General features: G+C 38.3%; 6 protein-coding genes across 10 annotated transcripts; 4 read left to right on the forward strand and 2 right to left on the reverse strand.

Annotated features, from left to right (window-relative positions):
- Nucleotides 1-171: 171 nt before the first annotated feature.
- Nucleotides 172-4,220, forward strand: LOC108108385 (TATA box-binding protein-associated factor RNA polymerase I subunit B). The gene is made up of 4 exons (XM_017216434.2): nt 172-731; nt 838-955; nt 1,418-1,858; nt 1,919-4,220. Exons 1-4 carry the CDS (start codon nt 304-306, stop codon nt 3,533-3,535), a joined length of 2,604 nt encoding a protein of 867 aa, XP_017071923.2. The 5' UTR covers nt 172-303; the 3' UTR covers nt 3,536-4,220.
- Nucleotides 938-1,410, reverse strand: LOC108108389. The gene is made up of 2 exons (XM_017216442.1): nt 1,162-1,410; nt 938-1,105 (listed from the first exon to the last, which is right to left on the reverse strand). The coding sequence occupies exons 1-2, from the start codon at nt 1,247-1,249 to the stop codon at nt 981-983; spliced, it is 213 nt and encodes a 70-aa protein (XP_017071931.1). The 5' UTR covers nt 1,250-1,410; the 3' UTR covers nt 938-980.
- Nucleotides 4,221-4,756: 536 nt separating the features above from the next.
- Nucleotides 4,757-17,953, forward strand: LOC108108388 (protein phosphatase PP2A 55 kDa regulatory subunit). Of its 5 annotated transcripts, none has more exons than XM_017216436.2 (5): nt 4,757-5,205; nt 9,636-9,896; nt 15,746-15,897; nt 15,960-16,763; nt 16,870-17,953. In XM_017216436.2, the coding sequence occupies exons 2-5, from the start codon at nt 9,722-9,724 to the stop codon at nt 17,236-17,238; spliced, it is 1,500 nt and encodes a 499-aa protein (XP_017071925.1). In that variant the 5' UTR covers nt 4,757-5,205; nt 9,636-9,721; the 3' UTR covers nt 17,239-17,953. The 5 variants fall into 5 exon arrangements, with proteins under 5 accessions (XP_017071925.1, XP_017071926.1, XP_017071927.1 ...); XM_017216437.2 differs by lacking the exons at nt 4,757-5,205; nt 9,636-9,896 and adding exons at nt 10,297-10,477; nt 11,200-11,570; XM_017216438.2 differs by lacking the exons at nt 4,757-5,205; nt 9,636-9,896 and adding exons at nt 10,297-10,462; nt 11,200-11,570.
- A 1,541-nt stretch (nt 17,954-19,494) lies between these two features.
- LOC108108386 (protein Skeletor, isoforms B/C) lies at nt 19,495-23,135 on the forward strand. The gene is made up of 6 exons (XM_017216435.2): nt 19,495-20,350; nt 20,722-20,944; nt 21,054-21,401; nt 21,462-22,015; nt 22,072-22,297; nt 22,359-23,135. The coding sequence occupies exons 1-6, from the start codon at nt 20,245-20,247 to the stop codon at nt 22,987-22,989; spliced, it is 2,088 nt and encodes a 695-aa protein (XP_017071924.1). The 5' UTR covers nt 19,495-20,244; the 3' UTR covers nt 22,990-23,135.
- A 92-nt stretch (nt 23,136-23,227) lies between these two features.
- On the reverse strand, nt 23,228-23,845 carry LOC108108390 (protein stunted). Its single transcript, XM_041819219.1, has 2 exons — nt 23,624-23,845; nt 23,228-23,544 (listed from the first exon to the last, which is right to left on the reverse strand). The coding sequence occupies exon 2, from the start codon at nt 23,521-23,523 to the stop codon at nt 23,326-23,328; it is 198 nt and encodes a 65-aa protein (XP_041675153.1). The 5' UTR covers nt 23,524-23,544; nt 23,624-23,845; the 3' UTR covers nt 23,228-23,325.
- A 464-nt stretch (nt 23,846-24,309) lies between these two features.
- On the forward strand, nt 24,310-26,399 carry LOC108108369 (gamma-soluble NSF attachment protein). The gene has a single exon (XM_017216416.2). It carries the CDS (start codon nt 24,337-24,339, stop codon nt 25,144-25,146), a length of 810 nt encoding a protein of 269 aa, XP_017071905.2. The 5' UTR covers nt 24,310-24,336; the 3' UTR covers nt 25,147-26,399.
- The last annotated feature ends 23 nt before the right edge of the window (nt 26,400-26,422 follow it).

Consider the following 26,422-nt stretch of genomic DNA (forward strand, 5'->3'; position numbering starts at 1 on the left):
ATTTTTTAAATAAATCATTTTATTATCTCTTATTTCCCAATTTTATAAAACAAGAAACTGTTACATTTTAGGAAATTAAATTTAAACTTCGATAAATTACCTTTCGAAAAACGCGGCGACTGTCATCAGAAAATCGATAACTATTGCTCATTTGACCCACCCCTAACGAAGTAGCGTGCGAGTCTATAGATATCGATATGCAACAACATTTAGAACGCGAATTTCGTATATTTCGAATAATAGTTGGTTGTATTTGATTAATATAATTAATAGCGCATTTAAATCTATCAAAAAAAATACAAAATGGATGAGGTACTTGAGACGTTGCAGCTGAACGACATGCAGTGTGATGTGTGCGGGGAGCATACCTTCCAGGAGCGCGAGGGTTACTACTACTGCGTGGAGTGCGGCACGCAAAAGGATCAGATACGAGCGGTGGATATCACCGCCGAGCAGAACTTCGACGAAACCACAGCCGGTAAATATGCCAGCAAAACCATCAGACAACCGAAGGATGCGAAAGATAAGGATGACATCGACATCACCTCGTGGGAGTTCTACAACTATGTGCTACGCGGATTCGTAGAGGAGCTACTCAATATGGGTGCCAAGCCAGAGCTCAAGCTGATGACCTTGCAGGTGTGGGCGGCGTACATGGGACGCATGGAGGTGGCCTTTTACAAGAGCAACAAATTGGGATTGCCCAAGCTGAATGTGCGGGCGTTGCTAAGGTGGGTTTTTGTATCACTATACCTATCAAAGCTCTTAATACACCACTAAGAGTTTAGGCCATCTACCCTATCGAATTCTGCATTCATAAGACTATTTTTCTTGCAGGGATGCCCGAATCATCTACAACCATAAGCAGCCTAAGGCCAAAAGAATCAAAAAGAGCACAATATCAGGCGAACCAAATGATGCGCGCGCCAAATTTAGATTATGGAACAGAGCAAAGGTACTTCAATGCTCAAATAATTAGTTTATTTACCGGTTGCGACCGGGCTATAAAAGGAATTGGGGAATAGTATTGGCAGCAGCAAGACTAAGGTCCGTTTGAATCCATCGGGTAGTGGTTCCTCCGAAGTCTCCTGAACTGGCTCAGAATCTGTGTAAAAAATTATATGACAACTACCTTTTTGTCAAGAAACTGATTCTACTTACCCTCAATGATTTCCGGAGCTCCTGGAGCAGGCTGTGCATAGACCATTGCCAAGATGGCCAAGCAAATAAGAATTAAACGCAGAGACATATTTGTAACAAGTTACGATGCTGAACTGTTACTAATTTGGCAATGTTGGTCTTATATAGTCCCACCACAAGCTATGCAAATGACATAATTACCTAACTCATTAGTGGATATCTACCAATGGTCTTATCTCAAATGAATTAATAACACCTTGCTCCCAATTCTTTTCAGCGCAATCTTGACGCCTCGCGCTACACCAAACAAGAAGGTCCTTCAGAATCCGAAGGGGCAACCAGTCTACACGTCCAATGGGCCATGAATGCCCGAAAGACACTGAAGCGCAGTATGTCGCTGAAACATTTGGATAAGCATAGTCGGGATAGCAAAGGCAGTATGTCGTGCCATACCTTTAGGCCCAAGGCCAAGCAACTACGTCACTTTGACCGTAATATGTATTGCCTGAACTTTATAAAGTTGTACGTAGTTCTGGGCATTGCCCTTAACATGGTAGAGGACGATATACAGCTAACTGATCTGCTGCGGTTCATTGATGAGGAGCATTTAACCAAGCGATACATGCTCAACTATCTGCCAGAAAATGTGGCCGCCAAGGGAAAGTCCCTGCTGAAGGACATGGAGCTTGGTAAAGCAAAAGACAAGTGTAGTTATAAGGTGAGCAATTTTAATGCTTTCTTAGCGACGGCTATGTCATATCTCCTCATTTTCTTTTAGCTCCTACGTTTTAACATTAACTATATGTCGCGTTTCATAAACCTCACCGATTTCCAAAAACCCAACCTACACTCCCTTGCCGAGCGGTATATCTTAGAACTCGCTCTGCCGCCACGCCTACTCAAGTATGTGACAAGTATGATCGACTTGTATCCGCCAAAGTTCGTAAACGTAATGGGCCCACACACATATCCGCGCTATGAGGCCAGGACAATGGCCTACATCATTTATGCCATGAAATTGTTGTTTGGCTTGGACGATGTCAAGGAGCGAAAGATATCCGAATCGGCTGCAAATATTAATAAACAACTTTTAGAAACCGTAGGAGATGAAGCTCCCTTGCTCTTCGTATTCACAGAGTGGATGGAATTCGTGGAGTTACGAAAAGTGATTGTCTCACATTACAATCAGAGTTTTGCTCGACGCTTTGGAGTAGCCACCCAAATTGATAGACAGGTCGATGACATCTTAGCCAAAGAGCGAAAAGAAAAGGAACAAGCAGTTGGTGACAATGATAAGCAGGGATCACGGCAACATGAAAATCTGACCCACATTATTGAAACCATGCTAAAGGAACATTTCGGCGAAACCAGCCAAGAAAGCGTGGAAAAAGATCGAATTGAATTCCAGCCAAGCTTGACTCCGGCTCACTCCTACTTCAAGAGAATCCTACTCCAGGCCACGCGCTCTGACGGTGCGCATGTGAACATAAAGATTCCAGACTGCTTGCATGTAGATCACTCACTGCGAGACCTGAATCCCTTTGTACTGGAAACCAAGGAACTATCTCAGCTTTTATCACAGCAAGGTCTAAAACTTCGAGTGGAGGAGCTTGACTGCAAGGAGGACATACAAAAAATAGGCATTTTCCGTGCACTTCTGCTTGGACATTGTGATGTTCGGGAATTCCGCGCCAATCCTGATATTAAAACGGAGACTTGGATCGCCGAGGTAAAGAGAAAGGAGAAACGTCCAGACTTTCGATTCGATCAGCCCACTGGATCCTATGGTGCTCAATATCTGAACAAGATTATAAAGCGTTTTGGAAGGCGTGAAAACCTGGAGATAACGAATCCTTTTTGGGAGATAACCCCGACTCCCAGCTTTCTTCTCAAGCTAAAAGATAAGGAGGTACCACTCGATACCTTGACTTCCCTGCAAACGTTCAGGGAGGATAGCATGGAGCCATTAAACATCCCTCTCGAACTACCTCGTCGTCATTTAGAAAAAATGGAGTATTCACAAGGAACAGAAAGTGAATCAGAACAAGGCACAGAAAATACAAATAACGAGCCATCAGGCCCTGACGAACTATTGCTGCAAGTCTCCAACTTCGATTGTTGGCTTCTGCATGGCTTTATGAAATCGATTCGTCAAAAAGACAAGCGGGAGTTGCGTCAGTACTTCCCCTGCTCCTTTCGCTGGCTGCTGGAAACCTGCTCCAATACCCTCGGCATTGGATGGGGAGAGGTTTATGAGCAACTGCTCGTTGTGGAGATAATGTTTCATCACAGCATCGGGGACTGGAGCAACCACAGGGAATTTCTATGCGTTCAACAAAATAACAAGAACAAGGACATTCGAATGCTGGCAAGAACTTACAAGGACTTCTGGTAGAATATTAAGCAGACACTTCAAAATACCTTATAAGTCTTATTTAAACAATATAGTGCTAATTGTAAGAAAATGCCATACCTCAAAGAAATGTACAGTTTTGTTTACATATTACCTAATTAATACCAAAATGCATGTTTCTGAATAATTATTATTTTGGAAAAGAAAGGTATTGATACCCTGAAACCTCGAGTTAGCAAAACGAATTAAGCCACTCCAAAATGGTGATGACACACCCACTGTGCCCACAACTCGAGATCAGGAAATAGTACTAAACAAATTTACTTAAAATGCTTAATGGTGCTATTTTTTTAAGAAATTGTAATGCAAATCAATTTAAGAACACTTAACAAGCTTAAACAAATAAGACATCTTTAAGAATATCATATAAATACTGGTTTCTGATCTGAATCATTGAGCTTATCGATTCAGATACATATATGTAAATGTCTATCTGTCAATAGCCCTTTCGACAAGTCTTCTATGGAAGATAATTTAATTCGACTTGGTGAGTTTGGACTTGAAACGATCGGTTTGGATGAATATAAATTTGATATGAATCTATATAGCTGTAACCAAATAAGACGGGTATTTCTATTTCTTTAAATATTTATTAAATATTATATTTTGTTGTTATACTTTAAAAGCTTTTGAATAGTATAAGAATGAAATTTCAATGATGTGTTAAGTAGCATTGCTATCTTCTTGGCCGCGAATGTGTGAGTAAAGGCACATTAACATCAATATCAATAGGCAAATTAGCGTTTATCAAAACAACAACAATCACATTAGCAGCAACAATGCGTGTCGCGGTTTTGTTTACAAAAATCTTCTTCAAAAGAGAGCGCCCGGCCCCACGGTCATCACATCGCCAACCAGAGAGAGCACAAAAGAGCGTAAGAGCTGTTGGGGAAATAGTAAAGATTATTTAGCTATTTTTCCTACAGTTTTTTTTAAACAAGCTTATTAGGGCTAGCAAAAACAGTTAACAAAAGAAAAATAAGGAAAGTTATTTGAAGCTTACTTCCCCAAGATCTCTATAAATGTATAAACTCCAAAAAAATAATACAAATATGTTTATAATTTTGGTTTGTAATTTCATCGATTTCATTTATTAAACTCTCTTAGCTATAAATCGGCCATAAATAGCTGTCATCTCTGGTGGGGAGCAGTGAGAGTGGGGCAAAGAAATCATAGGCGCGCATTCGCACGGCGCGTTTCAGTGCTAATTTTAACGTCGCCGCGTTGACTGTTTCGTCTTAATGCCTTATTGCGGTTTCCTTGCTTTTTCTGTTTTTCACTTTTCCACTTGCTGCGAGCACTGAATTCAATTTAAATTACTTTACATTGTGCCTTTGTACGCCTTTTTTGCCGTCCAGTGTGATAATAACAAACAAACAAAAAGAAATAAAGCCAACCAGAAAGTGCCAAAGAAGTGCAGTAAAATCGGTTGTGTGAGACAGGAATTATAATTTAACCGTTGCAACACTTGAGTGAGAAGAACCGATCTCGAAGCGCTGAAAATGAACAGAACATAAAGATCAAATATTAGAAACAGAATATTTTTAGAAATAGCCGAATGCATGACAAATTATGAGATATCTAAAGACGGTCAATTAAAATAGTATTCGTGTTTGTGATTTGTTTTTCTGCTATCTCTCTGCTGGTTTTTGGTGAGTTTAGAATTTTCAAACATTTTTTTTTATACATATTAAATATGCGCGCGTGTGGTTTCCATTCAAATGCTACTTATATGGCAAGACAGCTGTTTCAATATTCCCAAAAAAATAATAATGTTTAAAATGTTATAAGAGTTTAGCTTGCCTGTTACGTCAATCTTTTCTACCATTCGATTCTCCAGTTTCTCTAGATTAAAATCATCCCCCCTCCAATCGTAAAAAAAAACCCCTTTTGGTTAGTTCCAAGTCTCACTTGTTGACGTTCTTGGCGGTTTTTGAGGTTAACAACATTTTCAGGCCGCTTTTTTTTTTTTTTTTCGCTCTGAGCCAAACAATAAACAACTATTGACTCGCACTGGCCATGTTTAGCAAGTCGACTTACAAACAATTAATAGCTACTATTTTGTCACTTGCTGACTTTTATGCCAAAATATTTGCCTAAGCTGTTCGCATTAGCAAATCGAACAAATTGCTCCAAAACGAAAAAAAACAACACACATTTAGCACAATCGCATTTATCTTGATTCCGATTCCAATTCCGATTCCAAATCCATGTGACTATATCATTATTTGTGGGCTTATAATTTGTTATACCAACTGAAGTTCGTCAGCTTCTATTTGGTCCTGAATTTTGTTGATTCTTTATAGCTACAGTGGAGCCTCAACTAAATACAAATTGAAAATGTTGTTTTGGTTTTCTGTAGTGTTTATTTTACCTTTAAAAGCTAAAGTAAAATATGTTTTAGGCCTTTTATTTTTGTAAAAGAAAGAATGATACATATTTTTTGGTTCAATTCAGTCTTACTTAAACAACAAAATGTCTAATTATTCCCATAAAAAAGAGGTATATCAAATAAAGATATAATTACATATAAATTACACTCAAAATTCCTGACAAACGATGACTTTCTTGTGTTTGTTTTTGTACAAACGCCCACTGTATGATGGTATATAAGAATATGAGAATGGTGTTTGTCAAATGCTAATTAGTTTCATTATATCTGGCAGTCACGAGTGGAGTGGGGAGCGTCCGAGGGGCCGTGAAGTGTATTAATTGGATGAGCCGAAACAGTTTGATAAGCACAATATTGCTTGCCAATGGATCTAACTGGACATATGGTAGCAATCACATATGCCTGTCCGATTGTTTATCATTCTCTACCCCTCATCACTCCACGCCCCCTTGCCAAAAACAAACAGAAAAAAAGAGTATACACCTCTGTCCTGTGGTTGTCAAACCGAGAAGACACTTTGATGGACATATTATAGACAGTTTGGGAAACGCGAGCGTATGAAATGCTAAATATAAACAATGTCAGGTATCCCCCGCCCCCCCCCACACACACACATTTTCCACCCCCCCACATTAAAGGCAAATTAGTAAAATGCAGACGAGAAAGGTTGACAGATCCAAAAATAATCAACGGCAGTCAAAGATTTGGCAGGCAAATTGCGTTTACCTGTGCTTGGACTTTGGATGGTGAGAGTGTGCCGCCAGGGAGGAGCTGGGATGGCAGATGGGTCTCGTGTGGCACGTGTTCAGGTGGCTTCCAAACTGTGTGCCACATTTATTTATAGGCTAGGGAAGTCTGTGGTTCTCTGAGGAAGAATAAGGAGCAACTTTAAGGCAGATAAACTTTTCATTTTTTCTGTCTTAATTTTAATGATTTTAAAAACAAATTAGTCATTTTCAAAACTTATTTTTCAAAAACATATTGTTGATTTCAACATTTGATTTACGGAACCGCCTCCACCTAAATCATTTCACCTTCCTTTGATATGCGTAATGTTAGTGCATAAAATTCTAAACTATTTAAGAAAAATTCGTTTATATGGCTGATTTTATTTTTGAGTTCCTTTTCCCGCTTCCGCTGCCTGTCTTTGTCATTTCCCGAGCGAACATCTCTACATCTCGGCATGATTTTATTTTCTTGAAAAAATGCTCTATTTGTTTGTTATTGTTTTGATTTTGTTGTTGTTGCAGTTGCCTTTGTTGTTTCTGTTTCTGTTGCCATTCGGGGGAAAAGAAAAGCTGGCGCTTGTCTCTGCAACCATTCACATGCCACATACTTTTAATAGACCTTTCATTTCATTTTGTTTATTTTCGTATCTCTAGTTTTCTGGTAGTTTATTTTTAAGCTTCAGTGACACCTCTGAGAGAACAGTGATAATGGCTTATAGTAATTATTATTATTGCTGTTTGAATGGTTTTATTTTTGCAATGCATTTTAGTTTCGGAAAATTCCAGATGTTTTTCTTTGCTTTTAAAGGTAAAATCATATAAATAGTTATTTCTATATAATTCTTGATTATTTCAAGCATTTGTAAGTTGTGATAACATTGAATTTAAAGTAAACAAAAGTATTGTTTTTTTTTTGGTAATCTGTGGAAAAAGAGTTGTTATACATGGCGTATACTTAATATTTTCTTAAAAACCTTGAAACAATGTTTTTTTTAGAATGGAGTTGATATCGTTTATTCAAACTGTATCCAAACTTTTAATGGTTTTAAAATTTTATAGTCCAACGTATACGTAATATTTCTTCATACCAAATATAAGGTTCTAAAAACGCATTATCATAGCCTCTATCATAGTTCTCCTTACCTAACACACACTGTACTTCCCATTCCGAAGAAATGGAAAGATTTTTAATACGCGATTGGCTGGCGCACTCACGTTTCTACGGCTACGCGAGACATTGAAGACGCAGCCCATTAATTGGATTACAATTCTCCGCATTCTCATTTTCCCCCCGTGTGTGGTTTTCTTTTGATTTGTTATACCGCACGTTGCCCGTCTTCTGTCTGACTCTGCTTCTTTCTTCTTGGCCATTAGTCATGCATATGTTGCGGCTCTTCAACTTGTTGCGTACACCCGATTTTGCATATGCCACACCTCACCAGCACTCTCTTCTCTCTACCTCCTTTTCTCTATAAAACATATATCTACATATGTACTTATATATCTCCTTTAATGAACGTGGCGGAATTTCGCCTTCATATTGTAACTGTATATCCGTATTGCGAAAATGTGTGAAATAAATCGTACACAAAAACACATGACATATGTGTAAACAGACGAGGTCATGTTAATTTGAGTGGTTGTTTGGGGGCCTTTTTGAAAAATATGTTTAGAAACTGAAAAATATCTTTTAAAATAATAGAAAGAAAAGCTTAAATGTAACAGAAAGCTGGGTAAAAATATTCTTTAATTTTTTAAGGATGTTGTAAATTAATTTTAAATTTTTTCTTAAGCCAAAACTAGTATTTAATCATGTAAACTTCAAATTTTCAAATCAGAGCAAAATAAACTTGCCAATAAAAAACAATACAATTTATCTTGAAATTTAAATAACGATTTTTGTTGATCAATTTATTATCATACATCGTCATTTTTATTAGTAAACAAAACACGCCCAATATCATTCTTTAAAAAACATTTTTGAAACGAAACCCCAATAAAAATGCAACAAAATTTCCATATAAAATAGTTAATAACAAACAAAAAACAAACAACAGACAGAACAACATTCTTTAGCTTATTTAAAATACCTGTGGCCTTACTTTTATTATTGTTTATTTGCTAAATTTAATGATTTTTCAACTGTTTGTTTGACTTTCTCTTTTTGTAAATATTTTTCTTCAAACGTTATCTGTTTTTCTTTAATTTTTTATTGCAAAAAAGAGGCAAAACTATTAAGGCGACCACAGCGATTTGCCTCTACACATGTCGACGAAAAATCCAAATTAAATATGTTTTTGTCTTTTACAAGGTTTTATTTTTTGTGCCCAGAAATTTTCCACTCTGACGTTTTCGCGCTGCCTTTAGAGCTGGAAATCAAATATTTGAGCTGGAGATTAGCGAAATTGCCTTTTTTTTGTGTAAATGTTAATTGGAACGCAAGCCAGGCAGCCTCTTTCCATTTCGGTTATTTATCAGAGCAAAAAAATATAGAAAAAAACATACTGAGAATATTATTTTGAATGCTGACGGAGAGAAATAAATTTTAGATAGAAAATAATACAAAAAAAGAGCTACCAAAAACAGCAGACACACCTCTTGGCTGGCCAAAATAAAAATCGCGAAAATTTATGAAACACGAAGGCGTCGGAATTGAATTCAAACTGAAGGCAGATGTTTTGTTCTCATTTGAACGCAGGCGTAATTTGAAAAGTAAACAAATGACAGGAGACGTTGCTCAAGCCATTCCGTTTGGCAAAGGGTGAGAGGTGACTGCCCAAAAAGGGAGGGGGGCGTGCGACAGGTGTTAATTGCCCGACAAATTCAAAAACACGCAGCCCGCTCATGCGCTGGCTTAGTCTGAGACTCAAAACTCAAGCTCAGACTAATGCAAACATGCATTATACAACCGGTGTGTGCACTCCGAGATGCTAAAAGATTCGACCGTTTAATTTACTTGCAGATCGCCCGGATCACGACAGCCTAAACTCAAATCGAAAAAGCCATTTTTATTCACATCTGAAGCCAGCTGAAATCTTATATTCTACAATGGGTCGCTGGGGCCGGCAGAGTCCGGTGCTAGAGCCGCCGGACCCGCAGATGCAGAACACGCCCACACCGCCCACATTGCCGCCTCGCACCTTCATGCGGCAGTCGAGCATCACGAAAATCGGCAACATGCTAAACACGGCCATCAACATCAACGGAGCCAAAAAGCCAACAAGTGAGTAATGAATGTTTTATAGTTATTTCCGAGAATTAAATATAGGTCGGGGAAAAAATAGGGCTCAAGGTCAGGTGGTTAAGTTTACAATTATTGAGCAAAATATATCCAAAAATATGTTTTTTGACATGAAAGTCAAGGGAGAATTAAAGATTCGGTTTTTAATTGGTCAGGATTATCCATCCCAAAATCATTGTTTCTATATTTAACTTTACATTATAAGAAATCTTATTGGCCTAATTTTTTTTCAAATTTCAAATTTGTTTTTAAATTTCGCGCCAAAATGCATGTTAACATTAACATTGTCATCAACAGCTCTGCAATCTGTTCTGTTACCCTCAAACATTTTTCAACACTACCTAAAAAGAATTACTAACACTGGTTAAATGCAACGCCGTTCGCAGAGCGGCAATTCGGTAGCTTGGAACTCTTATTGTAAAGTGCGAAATTTGCAACAAAATTTGTACTTCCATTTTGCGTTGGATTTATCACAATCCGTTAGTCACTAACTAAGTTAAAACAGTAAATACAGCAAGCGGAGCGTGCGGGAGTTGTTCGACAGCCGTGTAAATAGTCCAAAAGTGCGTGCGAAAGCGAAAAACAAAGCGGAATGCCGCTTGTGCAAAAGCCACACTCACTCGCATTCATATTAATATTACGACGCAACGACGAAGCAGTGCAGCAAAAGAGGCGGCAAAAACGGGAAGAAGAGGCAGCGCGCAGAATGTGAATCGGAAACAGAATCAGAAAACAGAAGCTTTTATTTTTTTTTGGCAAATTAAAATTTTTTATTGCATATATTTGTTAGTAAAAATAATGAGTTGCATATTTAGCCCTTTGTGATCACGCGGTTTTTATGATTCGCAGGCGTAAAATAATAAGGCATCGCAAACTATTTAGTGGTCGCATTTTGAAGGTTAGATTTCGCAAATATTTTTTTGCTCGGAATTCGCGATAAAACAAAGAGACAAAGCAAGCGGCGCAAACGTGTGTCTGCCTCTGTAAATGTGTGTGAGTGTGTGAGTGTTTGTGTATTTCGTATTTGTTTGGCAAAATGCAATAAATAATAATAATTGTGGATTAACTGGCAAATATCTCGTTTTATCGGTGTGAAGTAATTTTTTGTATTCGCTCACAACCACCGGCTGCACTCGCTCTCTCTCTTTCGCTCACACATTCGCACACACACACAAACGCACGCAAAGATGCATGTATAAAACGCACGCCAAAATTCTGCCGCTGCGCTGCCTTCGCTGACATCGTCGTCGCAGAAAAAAAATTATAATTTCCCCTACTTTTGCAGTTCTTTCTTCCCCTCTACGTGCTTAAGTCGTGCTAACAAAAAATACATAATTAACAAAGGAATCAAATGCATAAACAACAAAAACAACCAAAGTGTAATTAAAGGAATAAGTGAAGAGAAAAGAATAAAAATCGCGCTCAACTTTGAAACTTCAAATCGGCAGCTACAACAACAGCAACAACACTACCACCACCCCCGTGAGAAAGAGACGGAGCTAGAGAGCGCGAGCGCAGCTCCTTTGGCCTTCTCCTTTTGTTCTTGTTATTTTTGTTGTCGCTCCGTTTTTCGTTGCTTCTAGTGTCGTAGTTGTTGTTGTTGTTTTTGCTGCGGCTGCTTAAAAATCGACGCAAACTGTTCAACTGTCATGGCCGGTAAGTTTAAGTCTCTCTCCTCCTCTCCCTGTCTTCTTGCTGTTGCTCTCCTTCTATCCTCCTTTTGCTCTTCTCCTCAACGCGTTCGTCACTCGCTTTTGTGTGGGAACTGCCAACTTTATGCTTATACCCTGTTATTGGGTATTATCAGTTAGATCAAAAGTTTGTAAGATTTTGGATTTTCTTTTTAATGATTTTGTTATGTAATATTTTTTTTTTGGTATTATTAATCATGATCAGTAAAAACAAATTTAATGTTAAGATCAGATGCTTTGGTTTCAAAAAACTTATTTTTAATCAACATGATTTGAGAAAACTGCTGGGGTACATTACACATTGATTTGGCATTTCCTTGTTCTATTTTCGCCTTTCTGATCATTTTGATTTTGGCATTAAATTCGCCCAAACAGCCGATAAACAAATTCAGTGAGAAGTAAACAAACTAGTCAAAAGTCTTGAATGCGTTAATCGAAAAACAACTTTTCCCTATCAACTAGCATTGATCTTTGCACTTGAACGAAATGCCGCTGGCGACGTGAGCGGCATGCAAAAAAAAAACAACAAAATTGACAGGCCCCCGCCGCCCCTGATACATTTTTCTTTTTAAACAAATGCCCGCCCCCGCCCTTCAATTGCATTATCTACTCGAAAAAGCCAAATGGAACTAAAGCAAGTCGTAAAGGTAAAGCACGATTCGTTACGAAAACAGTGTACATCCGATAAGATGATCTAACCAAACAGAGAGCGGGCTAAACTTAAATTTGATAAAAATTCGTTTGCTCATTCAAGCATCTTGGGAAAGATAATAACTTAGGAAGAGTACTTTAAACTAGCATAAAATATTTCATTTTTCTTTCAAAAATTTAAAAATAATATTTTTTTTAACAATGTTTTTGTTGACAGATAAATATAACAAAAATGTATTTAAAGACTAATCCAAAGCATTAAAATAGGATTATAAAAAGTATGTTCGGCGTCAATGAAAATCTTTGGCAATCTAATTTATTTATTTATGTTTTTTGTGTTGACCCAAAATGTTTGGAACTTCCAATATTCAAATGCCAAATATAGAACATTCTGCAAGAGTATAAAATTGATTTCGTGCACACATGCTCTCGATACAGAGACACAATTGCCATAATTAAATAATAAACAATTGCACAAGTGCTGAGAATGCGGCGTACAAATTGGTTCGGTCAATAGATATATGTAGAACCCTCAGAAACTGGATCGTGTTTTTTGCCATGTGCAAATTGAGTTAAAGTCGCAATGGACCAAAGGAAACCCCTTCCACACACCCACAGCCCCTTCTCTATTTTTATTCCAATTTTCCAGTATATTCCCAGACAACGTGACGTCGCTCAGGTTTCTAGATGGTCGATTCATGTGATGTATGCAAAATTATTTTGGCAATTTTATATATGCAATGTCTGGGTGATTTTCCTCGAATAGTATAGTGTATCTGCAAGATACGCACAAGTGGACATGAACATCTTCTAATGGACTGCACATGTACATATAAAACAAAAAACAATGTCGCCAAACAGACATTACATAAGTGTTTGATGTACTTTGCCGGGTACACTAGCTGCTGCTGCTAGCCTTGTCATATGAAAAGTTGAGATTTTCGTAGAGGGTTAAGTAAAGAGAGGGGCAGATTGATGTGTGTCTTAGATTAGATTGGATATGGTAATTGACGGGGGAACGGTTATAGAGGTGCTATAGGAACGTACGCTAAGGCTCTTTTGTGCTCAATTTGCAATGCAAACTTAAATTGCCCAAGAAGCCAAACAAGCTGAGATCATAACTAAACAACCAATCAATTATCGATTAGGTGGGGTCTTTACTATTCAGTTTTCAATGTAGATTTTACAATATAAACAATATGAATGTGCGAAAAGTGGAAGTTTATGATTAAACGGGTACAAATTCATGTTTTTATGTCTAACAATTTATTATTCTAAGTTCTTGAAGACTAATTCCTAATGCACTAGTTACCAAGCCAAAAACTTTCCTTGAATACCTCAGTTTCCCTTGCCCAAACTATTTTGTCCTCATTAATAATCCCTAACCAATATTCTTAATTGCTCAGTGGTTCAGTCATGCATATGAATTATTTCTCTAACGCTTTTCCTTTGAGGAAACTTATTCAACTGGGCTGCCAAAAAAGGATTTCCCTGCCAGCTTTTCCTTGCCCCTTTCTTCATTTACCCATTTGTTCACCTTGCCTTCTGTATTTGTCAGTCAATCAGTCCGTTCCGCCATTCTCTAGGTCGTTCAGTTGTCCCTCTCTATATAGCGTATATAGACTGAAACCGTGATATTCTAGATAGTTAGATAGATAGATAGTGTTGTAGTTTGGTGGGGTTTGAGGTAACACTAGGAGCTTTGGCTTAGCGGCGACATCGCGTGGTTGTGTTAAATAATTGTGTCAATATTTGAGTTTCATTATTTTGTTCCATTTTGCGGGCGTTCATGAAAATCTACTTATCTCTTTATGTACGTTTATATACGATCTAACAAATAAATAAGCGACCAAAGCAACCGAGCGAGAACAATTTCAGATTGTTTTTTATTTCCCCATCTATTTTCTAGCGGAATTTTCTCAATTATTTGAGATTTATGTGGGTTTTTATTTAATTGGTGCTCGGTTGTATAATGAAAATGTTATGAGAATTTTGTTATATTAAGCAGATTTCTGAAATTATAGTTTTGGTTTTACTGAAAACAATGTCTTCTTAATTATATTTTGGGAATTTTAACAAAAATCTGTTTATTTTAATTAACATTTTTCTGTAATTAAGCAGTATTTTAAACTATAAATTTATCTTTATATTAGAATACTTTTCTTTTCACTTGCGCATTTGCCTGAGTTCAACGACTCAATAACTTTAAATTGCTGTGTGCTGCATTTGCGTGGGCGGGTGCGAAACTGACATATCCCAGGAACTAAAAACAGTCGTTGGAGCTGAGAAAATATCAGCAAAAAAACGGCTGAGTTATGATTGACTAATTGGGCAACTGCCTTTGATCCTATTACTGTGTGAAAGGGGGAGGGGATCTATCGGTAGCTGTAAGGGGCGGAGTAACTAGCCGGAATAAATACAATTGCTGCGCCTCGTCAATCACATCATGACGTCGTCAATGGCAGCAGGAAAATGCCAACAGACTGGCAACAGCCAGCGGATAATGAGGTCACAGCACATGGGACTGGGCTGGGCAAGGGCTGTGCCAAAAACAAATCAAACAAACAAAGACCAATGAATATTTGGGAATGATGAAAAAATTGCCAAAATTCGCACACAACAGTGTCAGGCATGGCACCCAAAAACAAAATGCCTATGGTAGATAGATATAGCACGAAAGCTAATACAATGGGCATAGCTGAGATTTTTAATGTAAGCTAAAAATATATTTATTATATTGGCAACATTGTCAAAAGTTTGAAAAATTAATTAACAAATAAGAAAAGTACAAAATACTTAGTGCTGTCATGAAAGCTTAATTCAAGGTCCTAATGGCTTGCTTTTAAATATTTTATTAATTAAAATTAAACTATATTGAAGGCCCTTTGGCTCATTATTCCACTGTAAATGTAAAAAGGGAAATACATTTTCCAAATGAAATGCCCCCATTATGGAATAGCAGTGTATAAAGTGGGGTTTCGTATAAGGAGGACAGCGAGCGGCAGTAGCAACGTCATCGTTTACACAACGTACCGCAATCGCTAAAAGTGGCTGTGCAGATAGAATTGGCAAACAAACGGGGGTGGGCTAAAAGCAGCGAGACAAGGAAACGGAAAGAATATTTGGCCAAGAGCTTAAAGGGCTTTAAAGTGTTCCTCATGATGGCCCATACGACAACGACAACGACGACGATGTCGACCAGTGTGGAAGGCCGAGTATGGCGTCATTAGCAAATATTTGGGCAGGCCCAGGATATCGTCGTCATAGTTGTCCTTTCTTTTTCTTACCATCTATTGATTGTGGGCATGTATAGGCGGGGTTTGAAGTAAATCAAATGTTACATTTACTTTCCTTTGACGCCTGCTGCTGCTGCTGGCTGCCTTTTCAGTTAGTTTTCCAAACGAAAAGTGGCATTCAGCTGATCGAACTCAAGCTAGACGAAGGTGTCAACTCGCATACTCATCATTTGGTCCTGCTCTGTCTTTTCAGGTAATGGAGAGGCGTCCTGGTGCTTCTCACAGATTAAAGGCGCCCTAGACGATGATGTCACGGATGCGGACATCATATCCTGCGTGGAATTCAATCACGATGGCGAACTGCTGGCCACTGGTGACAAGGGCGGTCGCGTCGTCATCTTTCAGGTAAGTACTTGCCTTAGTATTCAACTTTGAATATGTATTAATGATAACTTAAACTATTGCAGCGTGATCCTGCCTCAAAAGCCGCCAATCCGCGACGCGGCGAATACAATGTCTATTCGACATTCCAATCGCACGAGCCCGAATTCGATTACCTCAAGTCCCTGGAGATTGAGGAGAAGATCAATAAGATTCGGTGGCTGCAACAGAAGAATCCCGTGCACTTTCTGCTCTCGACCAACGACAAGACAGTCAAGTTGTGGAAGGTCAGTGAGCGCGACAAGTCATTCGAGGGCTACAACACGAAGGAGGAGAACGGCCTGATCCGTGATCCACAGAATGTGACGGCCCTCCGAGTGCCATCCGTGAAGCAGATACCTCTGCTGGTGGAGGCCTCGCCACGGCGCACCTTTGCCAATGCACACACCTATCACATCAATTCAATTAGCGTTAATTCGGATCAGGAGACCTTCTTGTCGGCCGACGACCTGCGCATCAATCTCTGGCACTTGGAGGTGGTCAACCAGAGCTATAACATCGTCGACATTAAGCCAACCAATATGGAGGAGCTAACGGAGGTGATCACGGCGGCCGAATTCCATCCGACCGAGTGCAATGTGTTCGTGTACTCGAGCTCCAAGGGCACAATACGTTTATGTGATATGCGATCGGCGGCGCTATGCGACCGGCACAGCAAACAGTTTGAGGAGCCCGAGAATCCAACGAATCGCAGCTTCTTTAGCGAAATAATTAGCTCCATCAGCGATGTGAAGCTAAGCAACTCGGGTCGCTACATGATCTCTAGGGATTACTTGAGTATCAAAGTGTGGGATCTGCACATGGAAACAAAGCCCATTGAGACTTATCCGGTTAGTTTTTATATACATAATGGAGTGTTTCTTGACCATAGGTTTCTGAAGCACAATATATTTTAATGGTTCTTTACGAAATATACTAATTTATTTAAATTTATAGGTCCATGAATACCTGCGCGCCAAGCTGTGCTCGCTGTACGAGAACGACTGCATCTTTGATAAGTTCGAGTGCTGTTGGAACGGCAAGGATAGCTCGATAATGACCGGAAGCTACAACAACTTTTTCCGCGTATTCGATCGCAATTCGAAAAAGGATGTAACGCTTGAGGCGTCCAGGGACATCATCAAGCCGAAAACGGTGCTTAAGCCACGGAAAGTTTGCACTGGTGGCAAACGGAAGAAGGATGAGATCAGCGTGGACTGTCTCGATTTTAACAAGAAGATCCTGCACACCGCCTGGCATCCGGAAGAAAATATCATCGCCGTGGCTGCGACCAATAACCTATTCATATTTCAGGATAAATTTTAGCCAACACTCTTCACAAGAAACACCACAACATACGCCACAATCACACCAGCAACTATAACTACAGAAACACCAACACCAACTACGAACACGCCTCATTTTAATGTTAAAGCAATTGGTTTGTTTCAGAAGGGGTTTCTTCAAATTTCATTCATAATCAAATTGTTTGCCTAAACATCATTACCTCAGGCCACTTTTTCATCATCCTCGCCGCCATCCTTTCTCCCTCCCTTACCGCCTCCCCAAAAAAAAAAACCCAGATTCAACCAACAACAACCTTACATCATACATAATGCCATAGCAAAAGCTTTGTAATGTATTTTTGCGCTAAATGCGTATAACGAGAAACAAAAACCAGAAACTTAAGAGAAGGAAACAAATTTTTATACATAACATTTATAAATAGTGAAGCGTAAATTTGATTTCTTGTAGCGCAATTTAAACAAAAAAGAAACCACAATAAGAGTAATGTTTAATGATAGCTATTGATTTTCCCGAAAATTTTTGTATAATTAGCGCCAGCGCCGAAGTATTTGTAATAAAAGATAATAATATATAACATTAAAAAAAAGAAAACAAAAACAAAAACAAGAAAAATCATTAAATACATATTGTAATATTTTTTCTGTTTCGCTTGTTAAGTTTACAATGAAAAGTCAAGAAAACTATATAAGCGCCCTGTTTGCTCTTCTTTATAAATATATAGACTTAACACGAATTTCCGATTGTTTATTCGTTTGACAAAGTTCATTCCATGCTAAAAAAAAAAAAGAGACGATAACCTGCTGCAGAGCTTATCGATCGACTAAGTCTCATTTTAAATCTCATCAACAACGTCAGCAATCGAACAGCCGGATGTTGTCTCAGTCAAAACAATTCAAAATGCTCATTTAAACACTGTAATTCACTAAGAATCCAATGCTAGATCAGAAGGCAGAAGTCAAACCAGAGGCAAACGTGGAGAAAGTATGAAATAAAATAAATTGCATTGATAACACGTGTATGCATCGCAGTTAAAATGATATGACATACACATATACATACATAAATAAAAAAAAACGCAGCCTAAGTTTAAAATACAATTTAGTGTTCTCAATTCGTTTAATTTAATATATCTATCTAAAATGTGAAAGAAAAAAGAAAAACAACAAACAAACAAAAAGAAAACAACACTATTTTTATACGCTACATTTAAGCTAAGTATTGCTACTTTTAGTTCAACTATGCGTGCGTGCGTCCAAGACCAATTCTCACACATATAGTCTGCCTGCCCCCCTATGGCCCCGCCCCCTCTATTTTCATCGGTCAACGACTTTTCCAGCCTTTTTATTGTTTTGTAAAGTTTCTTTTTTAACCATTGTCATGTTTTCCATAAAGAACTAAAAAAAAAAACAAAAACAAAACGGAACCATTTTTATAGGTTATCTAGTGTCTAGTGTTAACAAAAACAAAAAGAAGAAGAAGGAAATAAAAGTATATAAACAAAAACCATAAATGAAAGTAAAAGTAAATAAATAAACTATGCTCTGAAAATGTTAAAAGAAAAACTCTAAAAAAATGTATGGCAGCAAGTTCAAAACACTGAAATGTAAACGCATAAAATGATGAAATAAAAACTAAAACAACATAAATTGTGCTTCTTATGAGAATAATGATATATTAATAATATTGTATTTTCAATAAACTAGTTATAAACGAAAAGTGTGTGCAGCGGGAAAGCAGATATAGAAGAGAACCTAAATTGTTTAGAAAATAAGAAAATTCAGTGAGAAATTTAGTTTAGACCCTGAGTGGAAATCATATACATTTTCCAGTCTTATATACGATACAACTTTTTTAGTTGCAAATTTAATAGTTTTTTTTTCGTTTAGTCCTCTTATTCAATTTTCTTTTGCAACGCACATCTTTATTCATTAACCTTTGACATGCCTTTTTGTAAATAAAATCGCAACCACACACAAAAGAGAGAACTTAAAACGTAAACATTATTCATTAAATGAAATAAAATCCAAAGCAGTCGAGTAGAGGAAAACTGTGTTGCAATTGCTGTTCGTAATGAGATCGCAAAACAGAAAAACAACAAATTGCAATTGATTAGTTTTAAAAACATTAATTGAATTGCTATTCAAAATAAAGATCTAATAAAAGCAAACTTAAGGATAAAGTTTAGTTTTGCAAGCAAGAAAATTGAGAAAAATAATTAAAAGGTGTTTTAATAGGGAAGAAATGGGATATTTTTTAATTAAATATTTTTGGTTTATGAATTGGAAATTGCATTAATTAGCTTTCATACTTTATATTCCCAAAAATTGACTTAGTTTTGATATATTTTTAAAAACCATACAAGTTCAGTGAATCTTTCAAGCACACCTCGCATAGTTTTGCATGCAGTAAGTACCGTTATGGGCACTCTTGGCCATTTCAATGCCAATCACGCATGCGCGCAGCTTAAGAGAGAGGCAGAGAAAGAGCAGCGATCGCCCAACATGGACGTTGGAGCTCCGAAAGAAACCCAAACCGCGATAACGGCGGCCCAAAGTCTCACTCAGTTTACTCAGATCGGTTGGACAGTGCGGTTCGTTTTTTGATTTCGGCTTCGCAGCGAGAGCTAAGGAAAAAGTTGAAAAAAAATATACATATAAAAAACGCCGGAACTGCTGCCTAAACCAGTTTTGGCCAAGTGAATACAACAACAATAGCAGCGAAAACGCATGCAAGTGACGAAACGACCTTAAGCAAAAGGAAGAAAAAATTAAAAACAATTTACTTGGCTCTCAATTAAACATATTTTACACATACTCACAGTATATATATTTATTGGGAAATCGAAGATCTTCGAAGTGACGCAGCGGGCCCAGGAAAAAAAAACCCAAAATGCAAAATGATGCGGCATGAATAAGCGTCCAAGATTTAATCAATTCGAAAATTGAACAAAAAGCATAAACGTGGCTTAGGAAGTGGGAGTGGATAAAACAAGACCGGGCCAGCACACAAGAGAAAGAAATAAAAATGACATTGAACAGCAACAAAGGCGGCAGCAATGTTCTTTGTCTGCGATTGCAGCAACAATTACTGCTGCTTGTTGTAACACTTTTCCTGCTTTTCCATACCTCCCGTGAGTTTTTTTTTTAGTTAGATCGCAAAAACCTAATATTATCAAGCAAAAAACAAAGCAAACTGCAAATGAAAGAGAAATTTTTATTAGCGTTACGCTCGAGACGGAGCAAAGAAAACAAATTCACTTTCGTGTAAAACTAGAGAAACTGGTCTAGTCTTGGAACTGTCTTGGCTAGTCTTGCAGAGCGCCCGCCAGGTGGAGCCACCTGGCCCAGTGGCAGTAAATCAGAAGCCAAATTGCTGGCCTATTAGTCAGACCGAAAATCCGAAAAACGAGTTTGTTGTCACAGTCTTTCGTTTTGCAATTTGTTTTTGTCTTTTTCATTTTACCGGCTTTCAGTTTTCTTACTTAAATTCTTATCTAATCAGTGGCCGAGGGCGAAGAGGAGGATGGCCCATATCGCGGGAAATACCTGGGAAAACTCAACTCATACCATCATCAGGTGTCTGGGGATGTTTACGCTGTAAATGAGTTCACTTTTCTGATTGTGGGCTTTAACTATGATGGCAACGGGGCGGATACATTCTTCTGGTCGGGTGCTAGTAATCGCCCAGGACCTCAGGGATTTATTGTGCCCGATGAGTATGGCAAGTTAAAGTGTTACTTATTATAAATGGGGAAAGTCTTAAAGACATCAAAATATGTTTGAACCTAAACTTAAAAGGTCAGCTCATAATCAAAATCAAAATTTTAACCCTAGAACCAACATCCTGGATCGCTACCACAACAAGGACTTCACGCTGACACTGCCGGACCGCAAAAAGATAACGGAAATAAAATGGCTGGCGGTTTACGACCTAAGCAGTCAGAACAACTTCGGTGACGTCTACATTCCGGAGGAATTTGAACCACCAAGAGCCCAGCTAGGCGGAACTTTCTCCAAGCGGAGTCACAATGTAAGCAGCAGCAGCATCGAGATCCTGGACTCTAAGACCATTCGCATCAAAGACTTTACCTACGATGGCCGTGGCAAGCGCACCTTTTTCTGGACAGGAGTGGGTGCACAGCCTTCTAGTCGAGGAAGCAAACTGCCCGATGAGCAGGGATAGTAAGTATATTACAGAATTTTAGTATTCAACTTACTAATTGGTTTACTTTGATTATTTAGCCTGGATCCTATAAGAAGGTACAACAAGGAGACCATTGAATTGGAGCTGCCGGGAGATAAGACCATCTTTGACATTGATTGGATCAGTGTTTACGATGTGGCCGATAATGAGAACTACGGTCATGTGCTGATCAACGATGGACTGAATGTTCCACCATCCTTGGTGAAAGTAACTCCTTTCGAATTCTCGCTGCCCAACTGCCGGCAGTTGCATAAGGATATGCAGGTTTCCTGGGAGGTATTCGGACCACAGATCACATTCCAACTATCTGGTCAAGTTGAAGCCAACGATTATATGTCCTTCGGCATTTCTGGTTCTGATGTATCCAGTCAGATGATTGGTTCCGATGTTGTGGTGGCCTATATAGACGAGATCCGAGGCTACACCGTAGATTACAATATCACTTCGCTGGCACCTTGCGTCCAGGTTTTGGGCCAGAACAAAGGAGTTTGCCGGGATGATGTGGTTGGTGGATTGGACAGCTTCCAGTTGAACACATATAGCCGGAAGGATGGAATTAATACCATCAGTTTCAGGAGGACTCTAAAGTCATGTGAGTTTATTATTTGTTTTATACATACCTACTAATAATGGTTTTCCCCATTCTAGCCGATGATGGAGATAAGGAAATCTTCTTAGACCGCAGTAACTATGTGGTTTGGGCATTTGGCCAATTGGATTCTAACAATGAGCCCGCTTTTCACACTTACTACCCCAAGAGTGATATAGTAATTGATTTTAATACCACAGAACCGGTCAATGATTGTTTTGCCTTCACCAAAAAAATGGAGACACCTACTCCTCAATTATGGGAGCGAACCAGGATTACAGATGCGTAAGTATTGGATCTCTCTATAAAAAGAAAAGTGTAATCTAATTAATGATTTACTTTAAAGAACTGTACGCACCTTCAATGCCTACTTGGGACCCTCTGGCGGGCTTCGTGGCTATCAGGGATTGACAGGTCATGTGTCCAGCGGCCTGGCTTGGTACATCAACGGCTATATGATCCCAGAACTTTACCTGAAGCGTGGTCTGACCTACACATTTAAGGTTAGGGGAGGTAACAATCCACACTCCCCAGAGCACTATCACCCGTTGGTCATCACCGATGATCCTCAGGGAGGCTATGATCGTTTGTCAGACGCCAAACAGAGTGAGATTCGTGTATTGGCTGGAGTGGAATTCACCAGAAGAGGCAGACCCAAGCCCACGGCTGCTGGTCCCTTGTGCTTGTCAAGATATCCTCCGAGGTATGATCGTCGTCTGGATGATAACTTCCCATCCTTCAAGAAGTTCAATCGATCTTTGATCACCGAATGTGTGGATGAGGCACCGGCTCTGTTGGAGATTACACCGAATATCACTTGGCCGGATACCGTTTACTATAACTCCTTTACCCATGGTAATATGGGCTGGAAGATTCACATCGTGGATAGCTACACCAATCTGAGGAGTGGGGCGAAGGCCATATCATGGTCGGTATGCTTCCTCCTGCTGCCTTGGCTGGTGCTTTATCAGAACTGACTGTTTTTCTCATTCTTAGATTGTCCTAATTAGTGTCTTAGTCTAAATTAAGCAGTCACAATCTATGTATTAAATACGCGTGTGCAATGTTGTGTATATTATTATTTAAAAGGTATTTAAATACAGAACTGTGTTGTACTTTAAAATTATTAAGATTGTTAATCATTTACTCATTAGAAGGTAGTTATTCCCCTGCTAAATTTTGATGCCAATCCCTAAATTTTAAACCCAACAGAACTCTTTTGTGATTCAAATTTATTTGAATTATTTTAGTTTGGTTTTGGCAAATTTTAACTGAACATTGGTGGCAAATTATCCAAAGTCTCCCAAACCCATCTAAGAACTGGAATCACCACGAACTTTCTTCTTGCGAGGCACAGGCCTTCCATTCTCCCAGGGAGTGAATTGGACATGGCTTATGTCCCGCTTGGCTGCACTAGCACGGAGCTCCGCTCGGAGGGCCTGACGCACCACATGGGCAGCAATGTTGGAGTAATGGATATAGGTAAGTCCTGCATCTCGCCAGAATGTCATCTTGATGAACTTAACAATTGCCTTGGAAGTTAATAGAAAGAAATTCAATATATTGACTAACAGGGGAAAAGACTTTCTAATTGCAGTTAGAGGGCTTTACCTGCTTTGAAAACGGGCACCAAGAACTTGAAATAAAACCCAAAGGGGTTTCCTATTACAGATATAGAACGAGATGTAAATAGGTTTTCTTTAATTCCTATTTTTTAGTAATACTTCAACAAAGTTAACTTCTTTAATGTTCGAACGTATTCCTTGAAGTAAGTTTTTAGAATGGCAAAGCACGCTTCTCTTTATCGTTGTCTTTCTTTTGAATCCCAGGGCTACGAAAGTGTCAAAAGTTCATTCTAAAGCAAAATCGATAAAATTCATTTGATCTATATAACTATCTAAAAACATGTTCAAGTTAAAAAATCTTAAGCTTAATTAAAAATAACATTAAATAGATGGATAGTTTTTAATAGGTGCAGAGAAGATTATTACTAATTGCTTACCTTTAAAATGATTTTTAAGACTTTCCTTTAATTTCCATTACTGACTTTGTCTTAAGCTCAGTAATATCATTGAAAGGATATAGCACTTAATTTTTGCTGCACAGAGTTAACAGTTTTACAAATCGCCCTAGGAAAACAATTTTTTTGAAAATAAATTCAAACTATTCGATATTTAATAGTACCATTCTTGCCCTTATGTAGTGTCATAACTGCATAAGCAAAGGAGCGGCCAATTAAGTTTTCCCTGCACTTGCGCATTCGGGCACACTAAATTCCACACAATTGATTTTTTTGAACACGCAAAGCCAAAAGTTCTTGAAAAATGAGTGCTCTTGAGGCCAAAAAGATTGCCGAAGCTGAGGATTTCTTAGAACAAGCCAAAACTGCCTCCGATGAGTATGCTAAAGCTGGTATGTACTTCAAGGCTGCAACGGCATATCGAATGGCCAAAAGTTGGAATATGAGCAAGGATTGTTTCTTGGACGCCATCGAATGTTATGAGAAGAACAAGTCGTGGTTCCATGCAGCCAAGTCATACGAGCAGATTATTTTGCTGGCCAAGGAGAATGATACATTATCCGAAGTAGAGGACTATGCCAATAAAGCTTGTAATCTCTATCAACAACATGGTTCACTGGAAGCAGCAGCTGCAGCTATGGATAAAGCCGCCAAGATGACGGAATCGAAACATCCTGAACTGGCGTTGGGGTTCTATAAGCGAGCTCTGGGTGTGGTCATAATTGGCGACTCCACCCATCAAGCTTCGGAGTTCGCTTCTAAGGTCTCTAGAATATTGGTAAAACTCAAGAAATACGAAGAAGCTAGCAAAGCTCTCAAAAAGGAAATAAGTCTTAATCTACAAACGAAATCGTACGCACAAGTTGGACGTTTAGTCGTTGCCTTGGTACTGGTGCAACTTACCCTCGGGGACTCCGTTGATGCCAAAAAGTCCTTTAAAAAGTGGGGAAACCGTTGTGATCCCCAGGAGGTCAAGACATTGGAAACACTTCTACAAGCTTTAGATGATAATGACCAGGAACAAGCTGTTAAGATGCTGGCTTCTCCTTTTATCACACATATGGATGTGGAGTATGCACTCTTAGCCAAAAACATGACATGGGAATTCAAATAGATGGTGTCAGGAGTCAATTATCTCAAGAATATTATAATGCTTGTTTACGGTTGTTTGTAGTCAGTTGACTACTGATTTTTAAATGAAAAAGCTTTATTACTGTAGGTACACTGTTAACTATATACAAAAATATAAAGTGTTAGTTAAAAAATTTATTCAGGGACACATTTAGGTGCCTTTATTATAATAGTTTTTATACCCCTTTTCTATATATTACTGTTGTTAAACCTAAAAAACTAAAATTTGTTACTAAAACCTTACAATTTTTATACGAATTTATAGACAATTTCTACATATCCCTAAAACTAGACTATTATATTCGGTAGAACCAATTACTTGCAAAATTATTTCAGCTTAAAAGTAGGCAATTTTTTTTATCTTATACATTTCACAATTTTGAAATTTCATAAATTTTTTTTTTTTAATTCCAATCATGAAATAAAATTACAAGTTCAACAATTAATTTTAAAAATGTGTTTTAAGACCTGCAGTCCTGGTGGCATTCTTTCAAATACAACTTACACATAAGTTCAGGAACTTTCTAGAACTTTGAACATGGTCTACAAGATTGGTAAGCTAAAGCAACTTGAAATACTATGGGTAAGAATAATAATGGCCACTTTATACAGGAATTTCGATTGTCCGACCATAGCTTAACGGTAAGCTTTAATTGTATTTTAAGTTAACAATCAGCTTATTGGACTTTAGATTATTTTAGGACTCTAGTCCGTGCAAGTATCTCCTTGTGATAAGATTATTGACCAGTTCAGCTTGTGTATATAATTAGCTGTGCCATCAATAAAATAAACCACTGGACACACGCTTCAAGTGCGGCCAAGTGTCATTTCGCAACGAACAAAGATGATTAAGCGTGGCCAGTAATAAGCGAAATCAAATTGCATGGCCCGCTGTTATTGAAGTTGATTTATTTAGAGACCATCCAATATCAATTAACTTTATCAGGCCGGGCAATTGGTCAGTTGACGCTGGACAGTTATCAGTGATTTCTGAATACTATTCGGTGATAAATTCTTTATTCCCGCTAATAACGGGCAATGAGTTCCCCCCCGTTGAAAGGAATCACACTGACCAAGAGTCGTATAAATGTTTACCACGAACCTGGGGTCTCGTGATAAAATATGCAGAAGAACCATCACCATCTATTTTTAGAACTAAACCATAAACTTAACGATATTGGTCAATTTGAACTTTAAACGGAAATAAGCTGTTACTATATAAGTTGCGCATACGCCCCGTTTAACCAGAATTGCGAATT

The sequence above is a fragment of the Drosophila eugracilis genome, unplaced genomic scaffold, assembly GCF_018153835.1.
Source record: "Drosophila eugracilis isolate 14026-0451.02 unplaced genomic scaffold, ASM1815383v1 contig_47, whole genome shotgun sequence".
NCBI classification, from domain to species: domain Eukaryota; kingdom Metazoa; phylum Arthropoda; class Insecta; order Diptera; family Drosophilidae; genus Drosophila; species Drosophila eugracilis.